A 26,709-nucleotide genomic window follows, 5' to 3' on the forward strand; every position below is an offset into this window, starting at 1 on the left:
AGGGTCTCACTGAGGTTCTCCACTCTTTTCTCAAGTCCAATGAATATTTTTATCATTCTTTAAATTCTCTATCAGGCATATTGTTTATTTCCGTCTCCTTAGCTATTTTGCTGTGATTTTGTCCTGTTCTTTCATTTGGGATATATTCCACTGTGTCCTCATTTTGTCTAACTCTGGGTCTGTTTCTGGGTGTTAGTAAAGTTAGTTAAACCTCCTACTCTTGAAAGTAATATCCTTATGAAGAAGAGGTCCTGTAGTGCCCTGCAGTGCAGTGTCTCCTGTTCACCAGAACCTGGTGCTTTAGGGGTAACTCCCATGTGTGTTGCATGCACCCTATTATTATGGCTGAGCTGCATTTGCTTTCAGTCATCAGCAATGGCTCTCTTTGCCTGTTGTGGGGAGGGTTTGGTCCCTATGTTGTTAATGGGCCAGTCTGGGACTACCTTGGGCTTGAGTTGGGTCAGACCAGGCATTTGCCAGAGCTGTAGTAGCACCTAACTGTAGGGCACTCTCCCTATGTTGTCCCCTGAGAGATGTTCCCTAGTGGGCAGGGCCTACAGTCAGATGGGATGTCTGCCCACAGCTACTGTTGTCACCACATTCGGACTGGTATGTGTGGCTTTCTTCCCCTCCCCTCAGGGCAGGAGTCATTTTGGGGTGGTGCTGGCCCCTGTTGGGGCTGCTTTCATACTACCAAGCTTGTGGCACTGCTTTGGATGGACTTCTGAGTGTAGGTTGGAGGAATGGGTGCATTTGTTAGCAAAGCTAGGTGGAGAGTGTTCATGCTGTGCTGGTTCCTGCAGGTGTGCATGTTATCTAGACTAGGGGCCAGGTGAGAGAAATGGTGCCTGCAAGCTCTTTTGTTCTTGGAGAAATATCCTAAAGATCCCTGCCCCTCCAGCACACATCCTGAGATTAGTAAATATAGCTTCCTGTACACCCTGGACATTTGTGGGGTTTTTTTGTTTGTTTGTTTTTTTAAGATTTTATTTATTTATTTGAGAGAGAGAGAATGAGAGAGAGCACATGAGAGGGGGGAGGGTCAGAGGGAGAAGCAGACCCCCCGCCGAGCAGGGAGCCCGATGCGGGACTCGATCCTGAGACTCCAGGATCATGACCTGAGCCGAAGGCAGTCGCTTAACCAACTGAGCCACCCAGGCGCCCCACCCTGGACATTTGTTAAACTGCTGCTTCTACGCCACATCTCAGTGGGGTTGTTTGCTATGCTCGTTAAGCGTGGGGACTCCGTTTCCTCTTGCCCTCTTGCTGTCTGAGCTGAGCCTGCTGATTTTTAAAGTTCCCAATGTTGAGCCCCATTGTCTGTAAAAACTTACAAAGTCCCTCTGGTTTTCAAAGGCAAATGTTATGGGGATTAGTCTTCCCATTGTGGGTCCTCCATGCCTGGGGTGCCTGGCATGGGGTCTACTAGTCTTTATCCATGCCTGAGGTGTCCTTCCCTCCCATGATCAGTTTTGAGGGGCAGTTTGGTTTCCAACTGCATCTTGCCCTTCCTACTCTCTTTGAAGTGGCCTCTTCTCTATATTTAGCAGTGGAGAGTCTGTTCTGCCCGTCTTTGGGTTGTTCTCTCATTTACACTGATGTGGGTTTCATCTAGGTGTAGCCATGGGAGTAGGTGAGCTAAGGATCTTTCTACCCTGCCATCTTTCCTGGAAGTCCCCATTCCACTCAACTTAGGCTGTCATTAGATTAGGAGAAGTCAATCAGAAAATGGCTCTATTTCCAGCCCCTTTTTTATTTTCCTTCAAGGTCCTGATGTGGCTTTAATGACTTTTGCTTTTTCAGAGCATCTGTCTTTCTCATTTGGACACCACAATTTATGAGATAGGCCCTAGCTCCCAACCACTCTCCACTCTAGCTTCTCCTGATGAACCCTTACCCTCCCAAGCCAACAGCTACCTTGTTCCACCTCCCCCCAAAATCAAGAAAACATACTGATGGATTTTGATCACCTGCTTAAAGCACCTCCACATTTCAGAAAACATTTCAGACAGAGGGGTTCAGAATCCTGGGAATCAGTCCGTGTTTTATTTTACAGTACATTCATATAAGTTCCTGCATTTCCAAGGTAACCAGATCACATTCAGGTTAGCACTGCTGGTAACAAAATTATACAACTACCCTGGCTTCAAAAACAAGATAGGATGATACACATTAACATCTCTTTCCCTTTAATACTGCAGAAGACAATACCTCACAAAAATAAAATCACATGCCTTTTACAATCCAGTGTGAAGGCATATTATTTATGTTAAAATAAACCATTTTGGACATGGGGAGAATAAGAAGAGTTTCAAAGCTTAAGATATCTAAAATGTCCCCCAGGGCCATCTTTCTCTTCTGCCAGCTGGTACATTCAAAAGCAATGCCTTGGGAAGAGGGACGAGGAAAGCGAGGGATCCTTTAACTCTGAAACTCATGGCTTCTTAGGCTACTTCTGTAAAAACTACTTAAATAACCTAAACTTCTAAAAAGAGTTAATATTAACAAGGGATGGTAATATAGGAAGCACCTGGAGAAAATTCCTCCAGTCACTGAGGGGAAATACAAGCTGCAGACATTTCACAAAAACGGAAAACTGTATCACGTCCAGCAATACATTAGGTTTTGAAAATACACTTTCACTTTACTGTATGAAAACACTATGATCCATGTTTTAGTCTTGAATTTGTTCAGAAAAACGGCCGTAACCTCCACCTGCAATATTTCCTATAGACATCATTACCATCCAAGAGGGCAGCTGACCAACATCCCAACCCGTGAAAAATATAACAAGCTGAACTTAGCTATAATAAAGGCTAGAATGAATTAGGTAGGAGAAAATTCAGATTGTGAAAAGTAGAAGTTAAATTCATTTGGCTCTTTATCCTAGATAAAAAATTTTGTTAGAAAATGTTTTGGACCCAGGTCCAACAGAGCTGGAATGATACACTGTTGAAAATGCAAGCCTCTATCCAGAAAGACCACATGCTTATGTAGCACCCTTCTCCTAAGGGTTCAATGTGCTTTAGTATAATTATCAATTCATTACATAATTAAGTACATGATTCAGAATACACTCGGACTTACTGTTAATTCCAGTGACTAAAGAGTTCCTGCCAGTTGCTGCCAAGAAACTTTTGAGTCCTGAACTTACCACATTATAAATGAAATTTATATTCATATTTGCTGACTCCAAAAAAAAATACCACCTCTTTCTGGGCTCAAAAATATGATGGAAGAGGGAATAAGACACTTATTAGGAAAGCCACAAAACATCTGATGAAAAACCAGAGCCAGTGCATATTTTACAACCCCTGAAGACAGCCCCCAGCAGCAGGGTGAGTGAGGGGAGCGGTGATGTTTTTGAAACCAGAGTGACTTGTAGCTAACTGCCTAACAGTAAATTCACATAGTAAAATGCAGAATAAGTCAACATATAGCCAAGGTTTACATTATATCTAGAAATATGTTTTATGCTTTAAAAAAAATTGCAATGCACTCCAAAAAAATTTTTCAGATAATTCATGTACAACAGAAGGCACTGTTATCCGCATAAATCCACTGATTCTGCATGGCAAAAACCTGAGACGTGCAATTCAATTCAGTCCTCTAAAACCACCTTGGTCATTCGTCCTTTGGAGAATATGATTTGTCCTTTTCAGTCCGCTGATTTTGTTTTCCTTGAATTTCATACATTACAGTAGCTGCTGAGAATATATATTTCGGGGGGAGAAAGGTCAAAGCGGAAGAGGCAGTGGATAAAAGTGCTGCCTAATGCCAGAGTTAACTGGCACAGCCCACTCTGTCCCTCCCCTTGACCTTCACATTCCCCTGGTGAAGTAAAATGTAGTGATGACATTTGGTAGGCTGATGTTCCCTCTTTCAGTTGTTGCTGGGCACAGTCCCAAAGTTAAATGCGGAGAGGACTCCTTTGTTTTCAAAGGTGAAGCCTCCCTGTTGTTCAATCTTCTTCTTTGCCTCTAGCATTTGCCAAGAGAAAGGGGGGGGGGGGGGAGAAGAGTATTTAAGGTGACAAAGTTGGAAATAACCTCAAATGAGCTAGATTTCTTTATACTTAGCATTGTGAAGGCATGTGACTCATGATATTAGTTATTTTGCCCAAATGAGCATTCCCCTTTTTTTGTTTCAATTCTAGTGTACTTAACAACATACAGTGTTATATTAGTTGCAGGTGTACCATATAGTGATTCAACATTTCCATACATTACTCAGTGCTCATCAAGATAAGTGTACTCCTAAACCCTTTCACCTATTTCCCCTGTTCCCCCCACCCACCTCCCCTCTAGTAACTAACCATCTGTTTGTTCTCTATAGTTAAGAGTCAGTTTTTTGGTTTGTCTCTCTTGTTTTCCCCTTTGTTCATTTGTTTTGTTTCTTAAATTCCACATAGGAGTGAGATCATACGGTATTTGTCTTTATCTGACTGGCTTATTTGCTTAGCATTATACTCTCTAGATCCATCCATACTGTTACAAATGACAGGATTTCATTCTTATTTATAGCTGAATAATATTCCATTGTGTATACACACACACACACACACACACACACACAATCTTCTTTATCCATTCATCTACCGAAAGACACCTGGGCTCTTTCCATAATTTGGCTATTGTATATAATGCTGCAGTAAATATAGGGGTACATCTATCTCTTCAAATTAGTGTTTTTGTATTCTTTGGGTAAATGCCCAGTAGTGCAATTACTGGATCACATGGTAGTTCTAACTTTTTGGGGAACCTCCATACTGTCTTCCACAGTGGAATTTCCAAATTCCGCATTTCTAACTTGCATTTCTTTCAAAAGTACAAGGGTTCCTTTTTCTCCACATCCTCACCAGCACTTGTTTCTTGTGTTGTTGATTTCCTGACAGGTGTGAGGTGATATTTCATTGTGGTTTTGATTTGCATTTCTCTATGATGAGTGATGTTGAGCATATTTTCACATGTCTGTTGGCCATCTGTATGTCTTTAGACAAATGTCTATTCGTGTCTTCTGCCCATTTTTTAATTGGATTGTTTTTTGGCTGTTGAGTTGTATAAGTTCTTTATATATTTTGGCTACTAACCCCTTATTGGGCTGTCATTTGCAAATCTCTTCTCCCATTCCATAGGTTCTTTTAGTTTTGCTGGTTGTTTCCTTTACTGTGCAGAAGCTTTTCACTATGATGTAGTCCCAACAGTTTATTTTGTTTTTGTTTCCCTACCTCAGGAGACCTATCTAGAAAGATGTTGTTATGGCCGATGTCAGAGAAATTACTGCCTTTGCTCTCTTCTAGCAGTTTATGGTTCCAGAGCTCACATTTATGTCCTTAATCCGTTTTGAGCTTATTTTTGTGTATGGTTTAAGAAAATGGTCAGGTTTTCCCAAAACCACTGTTGAAGAGACTCTTTTCCATTGCATATTCTTGCCTCCTTTGTCATATATTAATTACCATATAATTGTGGGTCCATTTCTACGCTCTCTGTTCTGTTCCATTGATCTGTGTGTCTATTTTTGTGCCAGTACCATACTGTTTTAATTACTACAGCTTTGTAGTATACCTTGAAATCTGGAATTGTGATACCTCCAGTTTTGTTCTTCTTTTTCAAGACTGCTTTGACTACTTGGAGTCTTTTGTGGTTCTATACAAATTTTAAGATTGTTTTTCCTAGTTTTGTGAAAAATGCTGATGGTATTTTGATAGGGATTGCATTAAATCTGTAAATTGCTTGGGGCGCCTGGGTGGCTCAGTCATTAGGCATCTGCCTTCGACTCAGGTCGTGGTCCCAGGGTCCTGGGATCGAGCCCGGCATTGGGCTCCCTGCTCAGCGGGAGGCCTGCTTCTCCCTCTCCCACTCCCCGTGCTTGTGTTCCCTCTCTTGCTGTGTCTCTCTCTGTCAAATAAACAAACTGAGGGTTGCTGGAGTGGTGGGGGGTGGGAGGGATGGGATAGCTGGGTGATAGACATTGGGGAGGGTATGTGCTATGGTGAGTGCTCTGAATTGTGTAAGACTGTTGAATAACAGACCTGTACCTCTGAAACAAATAATACATTATATGTTAAAAAGAAGGGAAGGGAAGAATGAAGGTGGGGAAGTCGGAGGGGGAGACGAACCATGAGAGACTATGGACTCTGAGAAACAAACTGAGGGTTCTAGAGGGGAGGTGGGTGGGGGGATGGGTCAGCCTGGTGATGGGTATTAAAGAGGGCACGTACTGCATGGAGCACTGGGTGTTATATGCAAACAATGAATCATGGAACACTACATCAAAAACTAATGATGTATGGTGATTAACATAATAATAAAAAAAAAAGAACCAGAAGTACAACAGTAAGCAAAAAGGAAAAAGTAAATAAATAAAATCTTAAAAAAAAAAAAAAAAAACGGAGACTGCTTTAGGTAGTATGGACATTTTAACAATAGTAATTCTTCCAATCCATGAGCATGGAGTGTCTTTCCATTTGTTTGTGTCATCTTCAAATACTTTCATTAATGTTTTATACTTTTCAAAGTACAGGTCTTTTACCTCCTTGGTTAAGTTTATTCCTAGGTATTTTGTTCTTTTTGGTGCAATTGTAAATGGGATTGTTTTCTTAATTTCTCTTGCTGCTACTTCATTATTAGGTTTTCTGTACATTGATTTTGTATCCTGTGATCTTACTGAATTCATTTATCAGTTCTAGTAATTTTTTGATGGAGTCTTTAGAGTTTTCCATATATATATATATATGGTCTCATGTCATCTGCAAATAGTGAAAGTTTTACTTCCTCCTCACCAATTTGGATGTCTTTTATTCCTTTTTCTTGCATGATTGCTGTGGCTAGAACTTCCAGTACTATGTTGAATAAAAGTGGTGAGAGTGGACATCATTGTCTTGTTCTTGACCTTATGGGAAAAGCTCTCACTTTTTCACCATTGAGTATGATGTTAGCTGTGGGTTTTTCATACAGAGTCTTTATTATGTTGAGCTCTGTTCCATCTGCAACAACTTTGTTGAGGGTTATTATTATGAATGGATGTTGTACTTTGTCAAATGCTTTTTCTGCATCTAATGAAATGATCATATGGTTTTTATCCTTTCTCTTACTGATGTAATGTATGCCACTGATTGATTTGTGAATACTGAACCACTCTTGCATCCTGGGAATAAATCCCACTTGACTGTGGTAAATTATTTTTTCTAATGTATTGTTGGATTTAATGTGCTAATAATACTTTGTTGATGATTTTTGCATCTATGTTCATCAGAGATATTGGCCTTGTAGTTCTCTTTTTTTGTGGTACCTTTATTTCATTTTGGTATCAGAGTAATGTTGGCTTCATAGAATGAATTTGGAAATTTTTCTTCCTCTTCTATTTTTTGGAAAAGTTTAAGAACAGGTATTAACTCTTCTTTAAATGTTTGGTTAAAATTCACCTGTGAAGCCACCTGGTCCTGGACTGTTGTTTGTTGGGAGTCTTTTGATTACTGATTCAATTTCATTGTTGATAATTAGTCTGTTCAAATATTCTGTTTCTTGCTGGTTCAGTCTGGGGAGATTGTGTGTTCCTAGGAATTTATCCATTTCTTCTAGGTTATCCAATTTGTTGGCATATAATTTTTTGTACCATTCTCTTACAATCCTTTGTATTTCTGTGGTTTTGGTTGTTATTTCTCTTCCATTTATGATTTTGTTTGAGTCCTCTCTCTCTCTCTCTATGAATCTAAAGGTTTGTCAGTTTTGTTGATCTTTTCAGAGAACCAGCTCCTGATTTCATTGATCTGTTCTATATTTTAGTTTCTGTATCATTCATTTCTGCTCTAATCATTATTTCCTTCATTTTCCTGGTTTGGGGATTTGTTCTTTTTCTTGCTCTCTCAGGTGTAAGTTAGGTTGTTTAAGATTTTTCTTGATTCTTGAGGTAGGCCTGTGTTGCTGCTATAAACTTCCTTCTTAGAATGGCTTTTGTGACCATTGTGCTTCCATTTTCATTTGTTTACATGTATCTTTTTTAAATTTCTTCTTTGGGTCGACCAAGAAATCATTCATTGTTTACCAGCATGTTATTTAATCTCCATGTATTTGTGTTCTTTCCAGGTTTTTTCTTGTGGTTGATTTCTACTTTCATAGTGTTGTGTTCAGAAAAGATGCATGGTATAACTTTTTTTAATTTGTTGAGACTTGCTTTGTGACCTAACATGTGATGTATTATGGAGAATGTTCCATGTGCACACTGCTGTTTTAGGATAGAATGTTCTGAATATATCTATTAGATCCATCTGATCCAATGTGTCCTTTAAAGCCACTACTTCCTTCTTGATTTTCTTTTGATCTATCCATTGATGTAAGTGGGGTGTTAAAGTCCCCTATTATTGTATTCCTATCGATTACTTTCTTTGTTCATTAATAGCTGCTTTATATATTTGGGAGCTCCCATGGCAGGTACATAAATATTTAAAATTGTTATATCCTCTTGTTAGATTGTTCCCTTTATGATTAGGTAGGTCCTTCTTTGTCTCTTGTAACAATGTTTGTTTTAAGGTCTAGTTTGTCCAATATTAAGTATTGCTACCCTCCCTTTCTTTTCACGATAACTGTTTTTCCATTCCTTCACTTTCAGTCTCCATGTGTCTTTAGGTCTGAAATGAGTCTCTTCTACACAGCATATATATGGGTCTTGTTTTTTTATCCATTCCATCACCCTTTGTCTTTTGACTGGAGAATTTAGTCCATTTGCATTCATAGTAGTTATTTATAGGTATGTATTTACTGCCATTTTGTTACTTGGTTTTGGTTGTTTTGGAGGTTCTTCTCCATTCCTTTCTTCCCTTGCTCTCCTCTCCCCATAAGTTGGCTTTCTTTAGTGATCTACTTGGATTCCTTTGTCTTTATTTTTGGTATATCTAGAGTGGTTTTTAATTTGTGGTTACCATTAGGTTTGTATACAACATATTCTGCATACAGCAGTCTTTTTTAAAGAATTTTTTTTTTTTAAGATTTATTTATTTGACAGAGAGAGAGAGAGAGCGAGAGCAGGAACACAAGCAGGGGGAGTGGGAGAGGGAGAAAGGCTTCCTGCCGAGCAGGGAGCCCGATGTGGGGCTCTTTTTTCTTTTTTTTAAAGATTTTATTTGACAGAGAGTGAGACAGCGAGAACAGGAACACAAGAAGGGGGAGTGGGAGAGGGAGAAGCAGGCTTCCCGCCGAGCAGGGAGCCCGATGCAGGGCTCGATCCCAGGATCCTGAGATCATGACCCAAGCCGAAGGCAGACGCTTAATGACTGAGCTGCCCAAGCATCCCATATAGTAGTCTTTATTAAGCTGATGGTCACCTAAGTTTGAACCTATTCTTTACACCGGTCCCTCCCCCCACTCCCATATTTTAGGTCTATGGTGTCATACTTCATTTCCTTTTACTTTGTGAGTCCCTTGACTGGTTTTTACAGATATACTTATTTTCATTTCTTTTGTGCTTCCTACTTTGATTATTCATGGTTTTTGTTTTCCACTAACATTTCTTGTAGTGCTGCTTTCGTGGTCATGAATTCTTTTAACTTTTGTCTGGAAAACACTTTATCTCTCCTTCTATTCTGAATAATAGCCTTACCAGATAGAGTATTTTTGGTTGCAGATATTTTCCTTCAGGCATTTGAATATGTCTGGCCTGCAAAGTTTCTGCTGAAAAATCCACTGGTAGCCTTGAACATAACTTTCTTCTTTTCTCTGGCTGCTTTTAAAATTCTCTATCACCACTTTTTGCCATTGTAATTATTATGTGTCTTGGAATGGACCTTCTTTGGTTGATTTTGTTTGGGGATGTCTGTACCTCCTGGATCTGGATTTCTACTTCCTTCTCCAGATTAAGGAACTTTTCAGCTATTATTTCTTCAAATAAATTTTCTGCCCCCTTTCCTCTCTCCTTTTCCTGGGATCCCTATGAGCAAATGTTATTATGCCTGAGGGGGACACTGAGTTCCCTAAGTTTTCATTTTACAGAATTTGTTTTCCCCTCACCTGCTCAACTTGATTACTTTCCATCACTCTGTCCTCCAGGTTGCTAATCCGTTCTGCTTCCCCTAGTCCGCTACTTGTTCCATTTAGTGTATTTTTAATTTCAATTATCATGTTCTTCATCTCTGATTGGTTCTTTTTCAGTGTTTTCTCTGTTAAAGATCTCACTGAAATCTTCCACTGTTTTCTCAAGTCCAGTAAGTATCTTTATGGTGGTTACTTTAAATTCTCTATCAGGCATATTACTTATCTCTGTTTTGCTTAGGTGTCTTGCTATTGTTTTGTCCTGCTCTTTTATTTGGGACACATTCCTCTGTCTCTTCATTTTGTCTAACTTTCTGTGTTTGTTTCTGTTAGGAAATTCAGCTACATATCTTGTCTTGAAAGTAATGGGTGGAGCATGCAGTTTTAACAACGTGGCACTGGTCCTCTGCCAGAGGAGATGTGTCTCCGTCTCTGAGACCAGGCCAATCCACAAGGCACACACAGGCAGGGTGCACAGTTTTAATAAGACTGGCCACCGCTGCTGGGACTGAGACCCCACAACGTGCACAGTGGAGAGACACAGTGTTGACAAGGTTTGCACTAGTCTTCTGGGGAAGGGGACCCACAGCACCAGGCCTGAGGCAGGCCCCGCTGAAAAGGCTGGGTGCATAATGTAAGCAAGCTAGGTAGTGAATGCCAGCTCTAGGCTAGCTCCTGCAGGTATCTGAGTGTTTATGCTGGAGGGCGGGGGAGAGGGGGGTAAGGAAGGGGAACGGCACCCACCAGCAACTTTGTTCCTGGTGGAGTCTTCCAGTAATCTCTATCCCTCTGGGACATACTTTGAGATTAGTAAATAAATCTCCCTCCTGTAAGCCCCAGGCCTTTTTCAAAGTGCTGCCACTATGCTCTATCTCTGTAGGCTGTTTCTTGTGCGGTGGGGGTGGGAACTCAGTTTTCTATAGCCCTCAAGGCTCTCCCGGAACTGAACCTGCTTTTTTAAAGTTCTAGGCTGTAAGTCACACTGGTTGTAAGAATTCATGAAATTTAGCCCCTCTGTTTTTCAAAGCCACATTTGCATGCAGGCTCACAGTATGACAGTCTGTTTCTCTCCCCTCTCCATGCTTGCAGGTCCCTCCCACTAGTGGACAGACCCATGGTCCGTTTTGCTCCCCACTGCATCTCCACCCTTCCTATCCTCTTTGATGTGGACTCTTCTCTACATTTTGTTGTGGAGTCTGTTCTGCCAGTCTTTGAGTCATTCTCTGGGTTATTTACCCTGATGTGAGTGTTATGTAGTTGTATCTGTGAGATGAGGTGAGTGTAGGGTCTTCCTGCTCTGTCATCTCCCCCCGAAGTCCCTGAGCATTAACCTTTAACAGGACTATGTAAGTAAGTAGTTATGTTTGCTATCACAGAAAAACTGCTAAAAAGACTTTACTGGAAGTTGAGATGGGGGAGGTAAAAATAAGCAAAATGAAAACAGTCTCAAAGTTGTGTTTTAATAAATAGTTCCATAGTCTACTGCTGGAAGTGTGCCCAGAATTCTCCTATCAGGGACTGACACTACACAGGGCTGAAAACTGAAGTCCATACAGAAGAACTTAGGCTCTAAGTCCCAGGGGCCTGTTCCATGATGTTTTCCACTAAAATATTTTTGTAAGTACAAAATCTTTTCCATTGGTTTTCTAGGAGTGACTACAATAATAAAATAATTTCTCCAGGTCAAAAAACTGAAAATCAACAAGAATCACCAACATGTAAAGCCCAGCAAAAAGAAATGAAGAGTGTTTCATTTCCAGGAAGACAAGGTCCTTGCAAGAACTCATGAAGTACCTTCAGTCTATCTGGGATTAAGATGTTTAGATGGGTGATCCAACTGACTAACTCTCCCTCAGCAAGATGCATCCTCACCTTTATGTCTTAACTTGGGCTCTAAAATATAGGGTAAGTACTCATGAATAACACCACCACTAAAAGACACATATTAATGCACGGGATTTTGCAGAGCTAAGATATCACAAGTGATTAAAAAGAAAATTTTTAAAAATCATACAATAATTCGTTATTATCCTGAAAGGGTGGCCTGTAACAATTTTTAAAACCGCCTTCAGGTGCCACAAAACACATGAACAAGGCTGACTGTGGGCACGTGGACGTGTGCACTCCAGTGTGGAGATGTGGTGAGCTGACCTGCCACGGTCCTCCGGTGCTCTGCCAGGGTGTACACCTCCTGCAGCGCCCTCCTCTGGTCCTCACTGAGCGGTGCCATGAGGAGCTGGTACCAGGCAGCATCCCGATTCTGCACGGCTGTTGCATGGGGGGGTGGGGCGGGGGAGGCGGGTGTAGAAGAAGAAAGAGAGTCTAGTGACATGACAATAAAAGTACGATGGGATGACTGCAGACAGTAAGAGACAAAGAGTACACCACCATAACAAACACAAGGTGGTAAAACTTACTCCAGCAAAGGATTATTTTTATAAACCCACAGTTTACAAAACAAAAATATGCACTCTGTATCCAACCACGTGGGACTATCAGAGGATGGTTAACACATTGCCAATCTCTGCTTCACCCAGGTCTCTGTCTCCTTCGCCATTCTCTTCCTATGCTCCCTAAATTCCAGATCTTGGCACACACCTCTACTCAGGTGCTGCCATTTTCCTCCAGCTTCTCAGAGTACCTGCAGCTTCAATACTGCTCCCACACCAAGAACTCAAATTGGTGCTTTAGGCAAAACCAGCCCCTAAGCCTCCCAGGTTTTTCCATGTGGACAGCTTACCACAAACTCAACACAACTAAAACCAAATTTAACATCTAAACCAACTTCTAACTGAAGGAAATTAAGATAGACTTTAGAGAAAATATCTGAAGAGTTAGGGAGTAAAGACATACTTAGCAGAGCTTGTGTAAAAAACTGATATTCATCCACACTGTTGTCAAGGTCAAGTGGAGTGCTGAATCCCTCAAGGGCAGTTTCTTCCAATACTTCTTCATCCCAGTCATCATCATCCTCCTCCTCTTCACCTCTTCCGTTATTTGACTGCATTGCTTGAGCGATTACGTTTGTCTCCTCTTCATCACTTGAAATCTCCTCTGTGAATCCATTAATTATTTAAGAGGAATGAAAACACAAAAGGACAAAACATTCTGGAAATGGAAAAATTGCCACCTATTTTTACATGAAATTCTAAAAATAAACCTTTATCGTAGTTTGCTTAATTGAAAATGACTTTATCCTCCTCACTAAAAACAATTTCCAAGTATCCCTAAATCTAAAGTCTGCTGGACATTACTACTGTTTTGCTATGGCTGCCTCATACTCTTTAATACAAAAATGCTATTTAATCACAGAGTCCCAAATTGACTTTTCTGTCAAAAAAAAAAAAAAGACAAGTGTATGGTCAGTGCATGTGTTTTAAATAACAATGACCTCCCATTGAGAATCTGGTCTCTTTTTATTTTTTTTTAAGATTTTATTTATTTGACAAAGAGAGACACAGCGAGAGAGGGAACATAAGCAGGGGGAGTGGGAGAGGGAGAAGCAGGCTTCCCCCTGAGCAGGGAGCCTGATGCGGGGCTCAATCCCAGGACCCTGGGATCATGACCTGAGCCAAAGGCAGACACTTAACGACTGAGCCACCCAGGCGCCCCAAGAATGTTATGGTCTCTTAACAGTTACCTAAATTGATTATGAACTGCTTAGAAGTGCTCAAATGAGATCATTTCTGCTAACAGAAACAGAAAAATACAGAAATAAAAATTAGCTACATGTGGGGTGCAAAGTTGAAAGCTGAATTATATATCATCATGGATTGTTTTATTTTCAGTGCCAATCTGTTTTAAGCAGTTAGCCCAGTACTGTAAATAACCAGAAGACAGTAAATGCAGAACAAAATCAACCTAAGAGGGAAAGACCTAGAGTAAACCCAAACTAGGCAATATTACTCCAAAAACAGTTCTATAAAACATACCACACTGAAGCACCTGAATTAAACTGTGAAGCAGTTTAGGGGTAAGGCAAGAAACCCTAGTTTTGATCATTATGTATGTATGTATATATATATATGGCAAAGGTATAATTACAAAGAGAGCAAGAAATACCTTTCCTAATTAATCATTCTATACTTCAGTGGAAATTCAACAGGAAAATCTGGGAAAGTACTAGAAAATTTTTTCTCAAGTCAGTCATATTAGTTATAAACCAACAGTTTACAAAACAAAAAAATTAGAACATTATAACATTCTGAAAAAAGGAATTCTGTAATTGTTGGCCTACACTTAGCAAAAAACAAAACCCTTCTAATAAAGAAGCATTACTGCAAAAGTTCTACGTGGTATTCAGAAAAACAAATTTTTTTTGTTTGAGCCTGGGTGGCTCAGTTGGTTAAGTGTCCGACTCTTGATTTCAGTTCAGGTCATGATCTCAGGGTTGAGAGATTGAGCCCCACATCAGGCTCCACGCTGGGCAAGGAGCCTGCTTACGATTTTCCCTCTACCTCTGCCCCTCCCCCCAGCACACATGCACATGCTCTCTCTCTTTTAAATTTTATTTTGAGAGAGAGAAAGAAAGAAAAATTAGATCAGAAGATGTGCTCAGTTTTAGGGGTCAGGGAATGGTACCATTCCTTGTACATGAACAAACCAGGATGATGCCAATTAAATGTAAAGTATTTTAAATCTACAGTCGCCAAAATCATAGAATTTAGCATCAAAAATAAAGATGTATGTTTTCCATGATAAGTTCTGATTTTTCTCATTTAAAGAAATGTCTGTTTTTAACCAGAAGAGGAAAAACTCCATTTGGTGTTGGATAATGTTACTTCCTGGGCCCAAGTAAGTAGTTTTTTGCAGTATCATTAAATAAAATAAAGATCTAATATCCTTGACTCTAACAATCTTATTCTGACTCTCAGTTAAGCAAATAACCCTCATTTGTATACTTTATTCTAAATTTATTAATACATAAACCGTAAGCATCTCCCAAATATAGTTTAAGAACCATTAAAAAAAAAAACATATCCAGCACTCTCTATTAATCTGCTAGGCTGACACTTCTGCTCTTAACTAATGGTTCATTTAATTCATGTTGCTGATTTCACTGACACTGTCGGCACAAACAAGAAAATGAAATAACTGGTTGCTAACTTATGATCAAAACCATCTGATTCTGTTATAAATGCATCTGTATTTCCCAGGGTGTAACAACATTAAGTTCAATAATTACTTACATGTCAGAAAGTGAACAAATCTAAATTTACATCACAGGAGATGTAAACCCACCCCAAAGTATTTGTTAAATGTGCAACAAGCCAAATGTAACTCTGTTTAATGACTCCAAATAGACTAAAATTAAAAAAAAAAAATGCACGCTCAAATCAAAATCAATTCTAGCACTCATTGCAATTAGAAGACTTTACCGTTTTCTTCCATATCAGCTTTCTCCACTTTTGAGCGATCTTCGCGGTTTACCAGTTGCCTGGTAGCACAGACCTGCTTCAAGCCAAGGAAAAGGAAAAGAATTGAGGGTACAATCTGTCCCACTACGGCATCTACTGCAGGAGGTCGATTTTGCAGTTCCAAAAGGATACTCAGTCCTATTATACACATCTTCCGGTCATGATGCCTACAAATTACAAAGAAAAAAAGTGCTCATGAGAAATGAGGATAGGGGAAGAAACTACAAGAAAAAATGGCCAAGGTAATATTTTAGGGTTCATTCAATAGAATTATACAGAGGTATCCCCCCCCTTTTGTACCATATGAAATCCTACATAAATCAAGTTTTGTAAAAACCAATTATCATCAAAGCACTACAGAAGTCTGTAATTAATATGGTGAATCTTGATATAATATCAATTTATGATTGATATGAATGCTATATCTGGGCCTTGGCATACAAGTTCTATTAAAGCAATACCTGTATTTGACAGCATGAAATTCCTAACCAACAGGAAAAAGGAAAAATTTAGACTCTGTCTTCTGCATTAGATTGGTCTACAAGGTTTCTTAACATATATACTGTACGAAAACTGCAGGTGCCAAAACCTATTCAGAAACTCAGCATATAATAAGGTGAACTTGATGGCTCTAACTAAATCCATTAAATGTTCTCTGCTTTAACATAGGATAAGAAAAATCTGATTCTGAAGGAAAAAAGTTTGACCAGTATACATTATATACATTTTTCTGTTTCTTCTAAGTGGTTTAAAAATATTAAGAATGGCAAGACTACTGTATTTGGTATAACACTCCCAGTAAGCCATCGTTAGAGCTGAAATTCTAGCATAACAGTCACGAAGAGGTGTTCAGTCACTGGAGGAGGGCATGTACCTACTACTTGGCATCTCACTTTTCCTAAGTTCAAAAACAAACTAGGAGAGTACTTCACATAAAGACACACTCTCCCACTGGGCCAGCACCTGGGCTACAACGAACAATCCTTCTTTCTGACCTCATATTTGAGAACAAGCTCCCGTGAGATCTGCAGGGTTCAATATCCTGGGACAAGACATCTTTACCAAACTGGCATTTTCCTTAGAAACCTGACCCCATTGAGAATGTTTTTGCCTATAGACAATAGTCATGGAACCAGATGGACACTTAATTCTTGTAGCCTCAAGATATACTGCTAGCACATAAGTCAAAAACAAGTAGGGATAGGCTATAACTAATTTTCAGAGACTGCATTCTTTCCAAAAAGTAAATATTATGTTAATACACTAAATATTCTTAAAAATGAAAATTATCTTTCTATATGCTATTATACACTTTTAAAAGTCAACTTTCCAGAAACAGAAATGTAGTGTAAAATCCAAAAGACACATACCCAAGAAAACAATCTGTATCATTCATCCACTGATTTATAAACTGTACAGTTATAGGTCCAGGGTTGTGAGGCAATTGAATTTGTTCTAAAGTATGTAGCAGCAAATCAGGATTGTAGTACAAGGCAGCAATTGCAACCTGAAGACACATGGTACGGAGCTCACTAGTTTTGACTCCTCGGGTTAATCTCTCCAAAACAAGTTGAACAAAGAGTGGAATGCACTAGAGGAAAAAATGAAAAAAAGAGTCAACCATATACACAGAAACCAGATAGAGAGTGTCATCAATAAGTAAGATAGTCTTAATGATAATTAAACCTTTGCTTAAATTGTTTTGAGTTATTCAATAAATTCATATTCTCATAAAACCCAGAGATTAAATGGCCAAAAAGAGTCCGAGAGAAGCAGTGTGAGGAAGTCTCCTTCCTTTCTGAGAGCAGATTACAGTTAGTTGAAGATTGTCCCACAAGAGTCCACACTCAAATGATGGCAATAATCCAAATGTAGACTCAGCCACTTCCACATTTAAGGTAAAATGACTAGGTTGGAATTTTTCTTTGTTAAATCAAATTGAATGGGGCACCTGGGTGGCTCAGTTTGTTGGGCGTCCAACTCTTGATTCTGCTCGGGTGGTGGTCTCACAGACATGGGATTGAGCCCTGGTAACACTTCCCAGGACGATCTACAGATTCAACACAATGCCAGCTGACTTCTTTGCTGAAACTGACAAGCTGATCCTAAATTTCATATGGAAACTCAAGGGACCCAGAACAGCCAAAAGAGTCTTGCAAAAGAACAAAACTGAAAGACTCAAATCCTAATTTCAAAACTTACTACAAAGTTACAATAATAAAGACAGTGTAGTCCTGGATTAAGGATTAAAAAATTAACCAGAATAAGAATCCAGAAATAAATCCTCACATTTATAGTCACATCATCTGACAATGGTGCCAAGACAATTCAATAGGGAAAGAATCGCTTTTTCAATAAATGGTACTGAGAAAACTTTCTATCCACATGCAGAATAATGAATTTAAACCCCTTCCTCATGCCACACAGAAAAACTAACTCAAAATGAATTAAAGACCTAAATGTTACAGCTAAAACTATAAAACTCTTAGAAGAAAAAAGAAGGAAATCTTCGTGGACTCAGATTTAGCAATGGACTCTTAAATATAACACCAACCACAAGCAGCAAAAGAAAAAAAATAAATTGGGCATCATCAAAATTAAAAACTGCTTCAAAGGACACCATTAAGAAAGTGATAAGACAATCCAAAAATTGGGAGAAAATTTTTGCAAACTGTGTATCTGATAATGGACTTGAATTTAGAATCTATAAATAACCTCTATAACTCAATAATAAACAAATAACCCAATTAAAATGGGCAAAGAATCTGAATAGACATTTCTCAAAAAAGATAAGCAAATGGCCATATGAAAAGATGCTCAACATCATTTACCATCAAGCAAATGCTAATCAAAACAACAAGATACTACTTCACACCTATAAGCATGGCTATAACAAAAAGACAAAGCAAGAGTTGATGAGGATACAGACAAATTGGAACTCTCATTCAGTGCTAGTAGGAATGGGAAATGATGTGGCTGCTCTGGAGAAATAGTTTGGCAGGTCCTCAAATAGTTAAAAATAGAATTACCACTCGTAGATATATACCAAGAGAAATGAAAACATGTCCACACAAAAATCTGCATACAAATGTTCATAACATTATTCATAATAGCCAAAAAGAGGAAATAATCAGGGGAGCCTGGCTGTTTAGTTGGTAGAGCATGCAACTCTTGATCCAGAGCTAGGCACTTAATTAAAAATAATAGTAGTAATAATTTAAAAAGTGGAAATAATCCAAACGTCCATCAACTGATGAATAGCTAAAATAAATGTGATATATCCACCCAATGGAATATGTAGCAATAAAAAGAAATGAAGTACTAGTATACATGCTCCCACATGGATGAACCTTTAAAACATTATGCTAAGTGAGAAAAGTCATTCACAAAGGACCACATGATTCCATTTATATGAAATGTCTAGAATAGGCAAATCTCTAAAATAAGAAAGTAGAATAATGGTTGCCTAGGCTGGGGGGTGAGTGTTGAGGGGAAATGAGGAATGATTACTACTGGGTGTAGAGTTCTTTGGGGGGTAGTGAGGCAATGCTCTAAAACTGTCGTAATATTTGCATGATTCTGTGAATATACTAAAATCCACTGAAGTATGTACACTGTAAAGGAGTGAACTATACGGTATGTGAATTATAGCTCAATAAAGCTGTTAAAAAAAAAATACATGGAGCAAAAGTTACAGAACTGAAAGAAAAAAGACAACTCAAGTGTTACTTGAACACTTCAACACTTCTCAGTAACTATTATACCATGATTATAGCAAACGTCAAATTAATCTTTGTTAAAAATTTATAGTGCTTTTTAAATCAGTAAAAGAAACTTTTTCTTTTTTGCATAGTATCTTCAATTCTGGTTAAAAAAAGATATCTGAGAATATTTCAACAGAATCCACAAAAAATAAAAGGAAAATGCAAATCTCTGGAAAACCTAGTAAGTAGAATTTACGTATTTATCTCCTTCAGGATTTGCTTGATAGCCTCTTAAATTATTACATAGTTTCCTGTTTATTTCTTTCTCAACTAGAAAGCAAGGTGCAATTTTCAAACTGCATGGGTATTTTTCTTTGTCATTTAAATAAAATTTGTTCCAGCAAGCACGAACTACAGGCTATCTTTTTAATTTTCCATCATAATATAAACAAAATGTCATTCAGGTATGTAAATTTTCAATATAAACATCAAGTACAAACTTTCCATACATGTATTACCTGATCAATTCCCTTTCCTTTGCACTGAAGAATGATGACTTCAAGAAGTTTGGCTGCATGACATTCTGCATCTTCTCCTGCATCTCCACATAGTACCTACAATAATTACAATTCAGCTCAGCAGTGAATGGCATTGCATAGAATTTGAGTCTACATGAAGCAAATATCCCATAAAAATTCGGGCATTAGAATCATAGCTTTGCGGCACCTGGGTGGCTCAGTCAGTTAAGTGTCTGCCTTCGGCTCAGGTCATAATCCCAGGGTTCTGGGATCCAACCCTGCATCACAATCATCACAATCACAATAAAGTAAGCTATATGAGTTAATTGTCCAGATAAGTGAAGCTTCCCTTTAAAGGCAACAAAACAATAAAATGAAATCAAAAGAAATTTTAAAAAACCTTCCATTTAAACAATGAAACAAACCCTGTAGTTTTCTGTTTCTTTTGAGTTCATTTTTTCACAATAATAACCATAATTTACTATCACACACCTTTTAATTTCTCCATATGGAATTTGTAACTACAAACATCTTCCATGGATGTTATAACCATTTAGGACTATAAGTATTACCGTACATAAATATAACAGTTTACCAGACCATTCCTCTATTGTCAATTTTGTATTTCTACTATTATAAATAATTCTACAAAGCACAGGCTCATACATAAAAATTGGAATATAATTGCCTTACAATAAGGTTCCCAGAAAAGAGATTCATAGAGTAGAGCCATGCTTATATTGGAAATAAGAAAATACGGAAAACTTAATAAGAGTTCAAACATGAGCTATAAGAAAAAGAACAGACTTAACCTGAAGAGGAGACAGAAATTAAAAATACAGACAGAAAGAGGTAACAGAGAGAAACAAAAGACAGACTCATTGAATAAAGACAACAAAGTGGACAACTTTTGTCAAAATTATTCTTAAAAAGCACAGAGCAAAATTATAAAAATATTAGAAATGAAAAAGGCATAAATACAGGTAAAGGAGAGATTAAAATAAGCAAATACTATGGAGAACATTATATTCCTTATATATTTGAAAGCTCAGATGAATTGGATAATTTCCTAGACAAATACAATTTAAGAAAACTGAATTAAAAAGAAATTCCAGATAAAGAAGACAGATTGAACATTCTCATTTATTTTTATTACTTCCCAAAAGATTAAAATAATAAAGAGGTTTTAGAGGCATAAATCCACAAAGACAGAGGAAAGGAAAAAAGTAGACAGCTATACAATTTTGGAAATTGGAAAACAGATGGATCAGTGAACTGAATTGCAAACAGGAAGCTGGCAAAGCCAAAAATCAACCCTATAAAATTTAAAATTCTACTTCTTAGGGCAATATATCTACATTTAGATTCTAAATGTGAATGGGCTCTGGAACCAGAATCCCTTGGTTCAAATTCCAGCTCTGCCACTTATTATCTGTGCTTTTAAAAAAGCTAATTAAGGGGGGCCTGGGTGGCTCAGTTGGTTAAGCGACTGCCTTCGGCTCAGGTCATGATCCCAGAGTCCCGTGATTGAGTCCCACGTCGGGCTCTCTGCTCGGCGGGGAGTCTGCTTCTCCTTCTGACCCTGCCCCCTCTCATGCTCTCTCTCTCAAATAAATAAATAAAAATCTTTCAAAAAAAAAGCTAATTAACCTCTGTGTCTTACTGTCCCCATCTGTAAAAGGACGATAATAATATACTTACATGGCGGGGTTGTAGAACACAGAAAGAAAAAAAAAATCACTCCCTTTGCCCCAAATTGCATTTACTTGGGTTTTTTGTTGGTTGGTTGGTTGGTTTTTGTCCCCACCTCCAGAAGGAGAAGAAAAAAAATATTTCGGTAATTTTAAAAATGGGCTCTGGAGCCAGACTACCTGGCTTCAAATATGGCTCCAACATAGACTAGCTCTGTGACTTAGGACAATTTGACTCAGGCATGATGCAAAAAATTGTGCCTCGGTCTCGTCTTTGACCAAAAGGTGATCCTTTCCTCATAATGTTGTAAAGATAAAATAAGTTAATATGTATAAAGTACTTAGGAAATGCCTCATATGCAGTAAGAGTTCAGTAAGTATTAGCTATTATTAAAAACCAAGAATATGACATATATTTTAACCACTGGTTAAGTCTAAGACATCACTGTGAATATCACTTTTACCCCAGCTGCTATAATACAGAGCAGCTGTACTAATGGGTGTAGGACTGCTGTTTTCTACTTGCTGCTTTCTCTTCCCTTTTGCCTCACTAGCAACGGTCTCCACAACTTAGGAGAGGATACTGAAGACTGCCAAATGATCACGATTTAATAAGCTAGGTTATTACAGGGCTAAACAGGTCTTCAAAAATCATGATTCTACTCCTTCAGTTTATATGTGATGAAACTTAGTGACCTCCCAAAATCTCCCAGGCTCTTTATGACTGAACTGAGACCTCAATCAGATGTGCTGATTATCAGTTCAGAGCTCTTAACATCTTGGTACACATCTTCTCTAGTGAGGAAGATAGGTTGTACACTAGATATTTTACTCCCAAGGCCAAACTTAAGTATCTGGCAGCTCTATGCAATGCAGTTTTATATTTATATATATATAAATATTCACCTAAAGGAGAAGGAAAACATTATTTGTACTCATTAATGATTGCAAGATATAACCAATGGAGGGTGAAATCTAATCTGTGACAAAGACAACATAATAGACAATCCTGTTTGTATGTAAATGTAACAGTAGCCAGTATATGGCTAATAAATCATCCTGTACTGAGCTAAATGATGCCGTTTTTGTAACGGCATCAATTAAAAGAAAATCAGTGATTGACAAACTGTGTGGTTATTTTCTTAGCACTTTGCTTTTCTGTTGTTGGGATTTTTTTTTTTTTAAAGATTTTATTTATTTATTTGAGAGAGAGAGAATGAGAGAGAGAGCACATGAGAGGGGGGAGGGTCAGAGGGAGAAGCAGACTCCCTGCCGAGCAGGGAGCCCGATGCGGGACTCGATCCAGGGACTCCAGGATCATGACCTGAGCCGAAGGCAGTCACTCAACCAACTGAGCCACCCAGGTGCCCTTTTGTTGGGATTTTTAATAACACTTTTCTTTAATCAAGTAGTAAGTCTGCATTTTTGAAAGAAAAAAACACAAAATTATTTATCTTAAACATTATAAAGTACACAGCTACAAGAGCGGCAAACATCAGGAGTGCCTGCGTGGCTCAGTTGGTTGAGCATCTGACTCTTGGTTTCAGCTCAGGTCATGATCTCAGGGTCATGGGATCGAGCCCCGCATCAGGCTGTGTGCTTGGCACGGAGTCCGCTTGAGATCCTCTCTCTCCCTCTGTCCTTCCCCCAACTCGTACTCACACACACACACACAAACACACACACACTCTCTCTCTCTCTCTCTAAAATAAAATAAATAAATCTTTAAAAAAAATAAATAAGGGGCGCCTGGGTGGCTCGGTGACTCAGTCGTTAAGCGCCTGCCTTAGGCTCAGGTCATGATCCCAGAGTCCTGGGGATCGAGCCCCGCATCGGGCTGCCTGCTCCATGGAAAGCCTGCTTCTCCCTCTCCCACTCCCCCTGCTTGTGTTCCCTCTCTCCCTGTGTCTCTCTCTGTCAAATAAATAAATAAATCTTTAAAGAAATAAAAATAAAAATAAATAAATTTTAAAATTAAATAAATAAATAAAAGTGGCAAACATTCTTAAGCACAACACACAATATAAAATTTTCAAATTACGATTCCAGGGCCTATTAGAAAATAAAAAATAGCAAATATATGTTGAAGGCAACACAAAACTAAAGTATAAGAAACAAATTGAAAGAGCGTCCTGAAGTAAAACACTCAAACATTAGTAAGAACCACTATAACAACTGATTAGGGCACACTTACCTTTCTACACATTGTAAAAAGTATTTCTAAATGCTTTGGATTAGATAATAAAGTATCTGTATCTATTGTCACATAATTATGCAAGAGAGGCATCATATCTGGAAAAAAAGAAAAATTCAAAAGCCCAGTGAGACTTGAGTAACAAGAGTAGAAATAAATTATTCCCACCGGAACCATATTTCTGTAGCACCCACACATTACTGTCTTCCCCCACAACCACAAAATGTAGTAACAGAAGTGACAGAGCTGCTCTATTTATAGACGAGGAAGATGTGGATCAGAAAGATTAAAATGCTCATCATTTATTATAGTGATTGTTCCAAATTTTTGTCTTTTTCTCCATAGGAGTCATCACCATTTGACAAACTGCATATTTTCTGGCTTCCCCACCTTCCCTGCCTTCCCCCCAACTAGAATGGAAGCATCAAAACAGCAAGAGCTATTTGGCTCACTGCTGTACTGCTGTGCTTAGAACAGTGCTTGGAATATAGGCAGTATTCAGAAAATAGTAATTGAATTAATGTATGGGTATATGTTCTGACTGCAAACTAATTTAAGATCCACCAGGAAGCAGTCTCCCTTCTACTGCCTATATTCCCAGAGCTGCAAAACACTGCTGCGACGGCACCACCCTTTCCTCCACGGGGCAAGAACAATTATCTTCTGATTAGTACTGGAATCGCATGTGTCTTTATGTCAAGTGTCAAAGGAAATAATGTCTAGACACAGAAAAGCAAAAATGTTAGATGTCAAAGCCATACCTGTAAAGTATTCAAAACAATCCTGCTGAAAAACCTCATATAATATACCTAGCAGCTGCCACATTTGAGGGGAAATACCATGGCAGGTTAAACTATATGCCAGGGAAAGAATTTCTTCATAGAATTCTAGAAGGAAGAAAATCTCTAGTTAGAATTCCAGAGAACAGGAAAAATTAAGCACAAAGACCACAGCGAGGAAGATTTAGGCTACCCACTCGCATACACTCCTCTTACACCCAATATACTTTGAGCACCCCTTTCTCGGCATTCTCATCTTCAGCTACTACATTTGCCCACCTTACATTTCTTACCAGGACCTGCCCCCTACCCAATAAGACAGCGCAAAGATTCGTTTTTACTGAACTTACCCAGTATTTTTGACACTGTGTAACAAATAAAATACAGTTTATACTTCTAAAGCTATGTTAGAAATGGATACAAGAGGGGCGCCTGGGTGGCTCAGTCGTTAAGCGACTGCCTTCGGCTCGGGTCATGATCCCAGGGTCCTGGGATCGAGCCCCACATCGGGCTCCCTGCTCCGCGGGGATCCTGCTTCTCTCTCTCCCACTCCCCCTGCTTGTGTTCCCTCTCTTGCTGTGTCTCTCTATGTCAAATAAATAAAATCTTAAAAAAAAAAAAAAAAAAAAAACAGATACAAGAAGGAATAGATTGTGGTATATCTCTCATGTACAGGATTTTTAACCTACAAATAATTAAAATTCTTTGGGAAGCTTAATTAAGCTAGGCTAAAATATCTTCCTGCCTCACATATGTTTACAAACTATATTCTGGACCATATTTTGTCAATTTACAAACCTTGTAAAATTTGTATTTACCACAAGCCAATTATACCTACTATAAAGAGTCCAAAGGGAATGCTCTTGTATTTGCATATATATTTTTTATTATTACCCTCTGTCAAAAGGAAATCATGTCTAAACACACAATGAGAAAACACAATTCTCAGTACAAAATTTTCAAATAATTCCTACCATGTCACTAAGCAAAAGTCTGTTAACTTCAAAGGTTTTTTTTTTTTCTCTTATTTAAAAGGAACTAGGTACGCCTGGGTGGCTCAGTGGGTTAGGCGTCTGACTCTTGATTTCAGCTCAGGTCATTATCTCAGGGTCGTTAAGTTTAAGCCCCACATCGGGCTCTGCACTGAGCGTGGTGCCTGCTTAAGATTCTCTCTCTCCCTCTCCCTCTGTCCCCCCACCTCCACTCATGCACGCTCTCTCTCAAAAAATTTTTTAAATCTTTGAAAAATAAAAGGAACTCATATTCACCCTGGACATGCTTGGAGTTTTTTTCTGTAACATTATTTAAAACACTATATTCAAAAGCTAATAGATATTTGCCTTACCAAGAGCAAAATAAGATGGAAATCACAGATATTGGGAAATAATTTGTTACATAAGACAATCACTTGAAAAGCAGCATTATCTGAATATGAAATATCTGAAAGTTCTGTTTATCATCACCCCACACCTTGGATATGAGAAAAGGAGAGCAAATGCCTCTTCCTAACATGAAGCCTAAAGACAGAAAAGGGGCCCAAGATTTCCTTGCATACCCTTGACAGCTTCAGCACGTATGCACGACCCAGCCACTCCGATGCTGAAGATCAGGCCTTTGAAACTTGACAGAGAAACTAGAAGGCGTGAAGCTGTTGCAGATTATTTTTTGTGGCTGTACTAGAGTCTGGACTGTGGTGGGCAGCAGTGCAGGACCCCGTGTTGATAAAGGTAGCACTGGCCTCCTCGGCAGACCACTTCTAGGGCACAATCCTGGGGCTCCAGCCAACTCCAGCCTCCCCACAGATTCAGTGAGCTACCAAACATCCTTCCGCTAAATTCCATTTACGCCTGAATGCAGCAGAAGTTATTTCAAGCATTCTCAACCAAGAAGACTGACTGTTAGGGTAGAATGGATGTACTTACTTTGACTTCCTGTGTAAGATAAAGCAGTTGAAGCAGTTAATAGCTAGTCCTGGCTTCTAATAATAAATGAAATTTTAGGAGTAAATTAGCAATGAAAACAGGCCAGGGAAAAAATAAAGTGGGGCAATGGAAATAGACTAGACCATGGACACAAATGAAGTCAGGCTGCTGGGGTGGAGGTCCTGGAATAAGAGAGTCAGCCCATATATATATATTTTCTTATCTAAGATCCTATATAGCCAAATATTGGTTCAAAATGGGCCATTAACATTACAGCTAAAAACGTAAGAAAGATCATCCATCACCTTAGGGCTAGGGATGGGGTATCAGACAGGCAACTGGAGCCATGGCTTTCTCCTCTACCCACTGCAGCCAAAAATAGGGCTATTTCCTTAACATCCTGATGTTGCAATTGCTCAAATCAAACAGCTGGGGGAGGTAGATTAGAAGGTTGGTATAAAC

At 38.7% G+C, this 26,709-nt stretch overlaps 1 protein-coding gene across 3 annotated transcripts in view; it reads right to left on the minus strand.

Annotated features, from left to right (window-relative positions):
• Positions 1 to 2,024: 2,024 nt before the first annotated feature.
• The window catches only part of IPO8 (importin 8), a 64,956-nt gene continuing 40,271 nt past the window's right edge, over positions 2,025 to 26,709 (minus strand). For 2 of the 3 annotated variants that reach the window (XM_078075836.1, XM_078075837.1), the window contains 8 exons: positions 24,308 to 24,433; positions 23,547 to 23,644; positions 19,662 to 19,757; positions 16,810 to 17,030; positions 15,401 to 15,606; positions 12,876 to 13,076; positions 12,174 to 12,344; positions 2,025 to 3,980 (listed from right to left, as the gene is read on the minus strand). In XM_078075836.1, the coding sequence (XP_077931962.1) occupies positions 3,883 to 3,980; positions 12,174 to 12,344; positions 12,876 to 13,076; positions 15,401 to 15,606; positions 16,810 to 17,030; positions 19,662 to 19,757; positions 23,547 to 23,644; positions 24,308 to 24,433 (1,217 nt within the window). In that variant the 3' untranslated portion in view covers positions 2,025 to 3,882. The remainder of the gene's footprint in view (positions 3,981 to 12,173; positions 12,345 to 12,875; positions 13,077 to 15,400; positions 15,607 to 16,809; positions 17,031 to 19,661; positions 19,758 to 23,546; positions 23,645 to 24,307; positions 24,434 to 26,709) is intronic. The other variant, XM_036115218.2, reaches the window with a different exon arrangement.

Source organism: Halichoerus grypus, chromosome 6 (genome assembly GCF_964656455.1).
Source record: "Halichoerus grypus chromosome 6, mHalGry1.hap1.1, whole genome shotgun sequence".
Classification (NCBI taxonomy): domain Eukaryota; kingdom Metazoa; phylum Chordata; class Mammalia; order Carnivora; family Phocidae; genus Halichoerus; species Halichoerus grypus.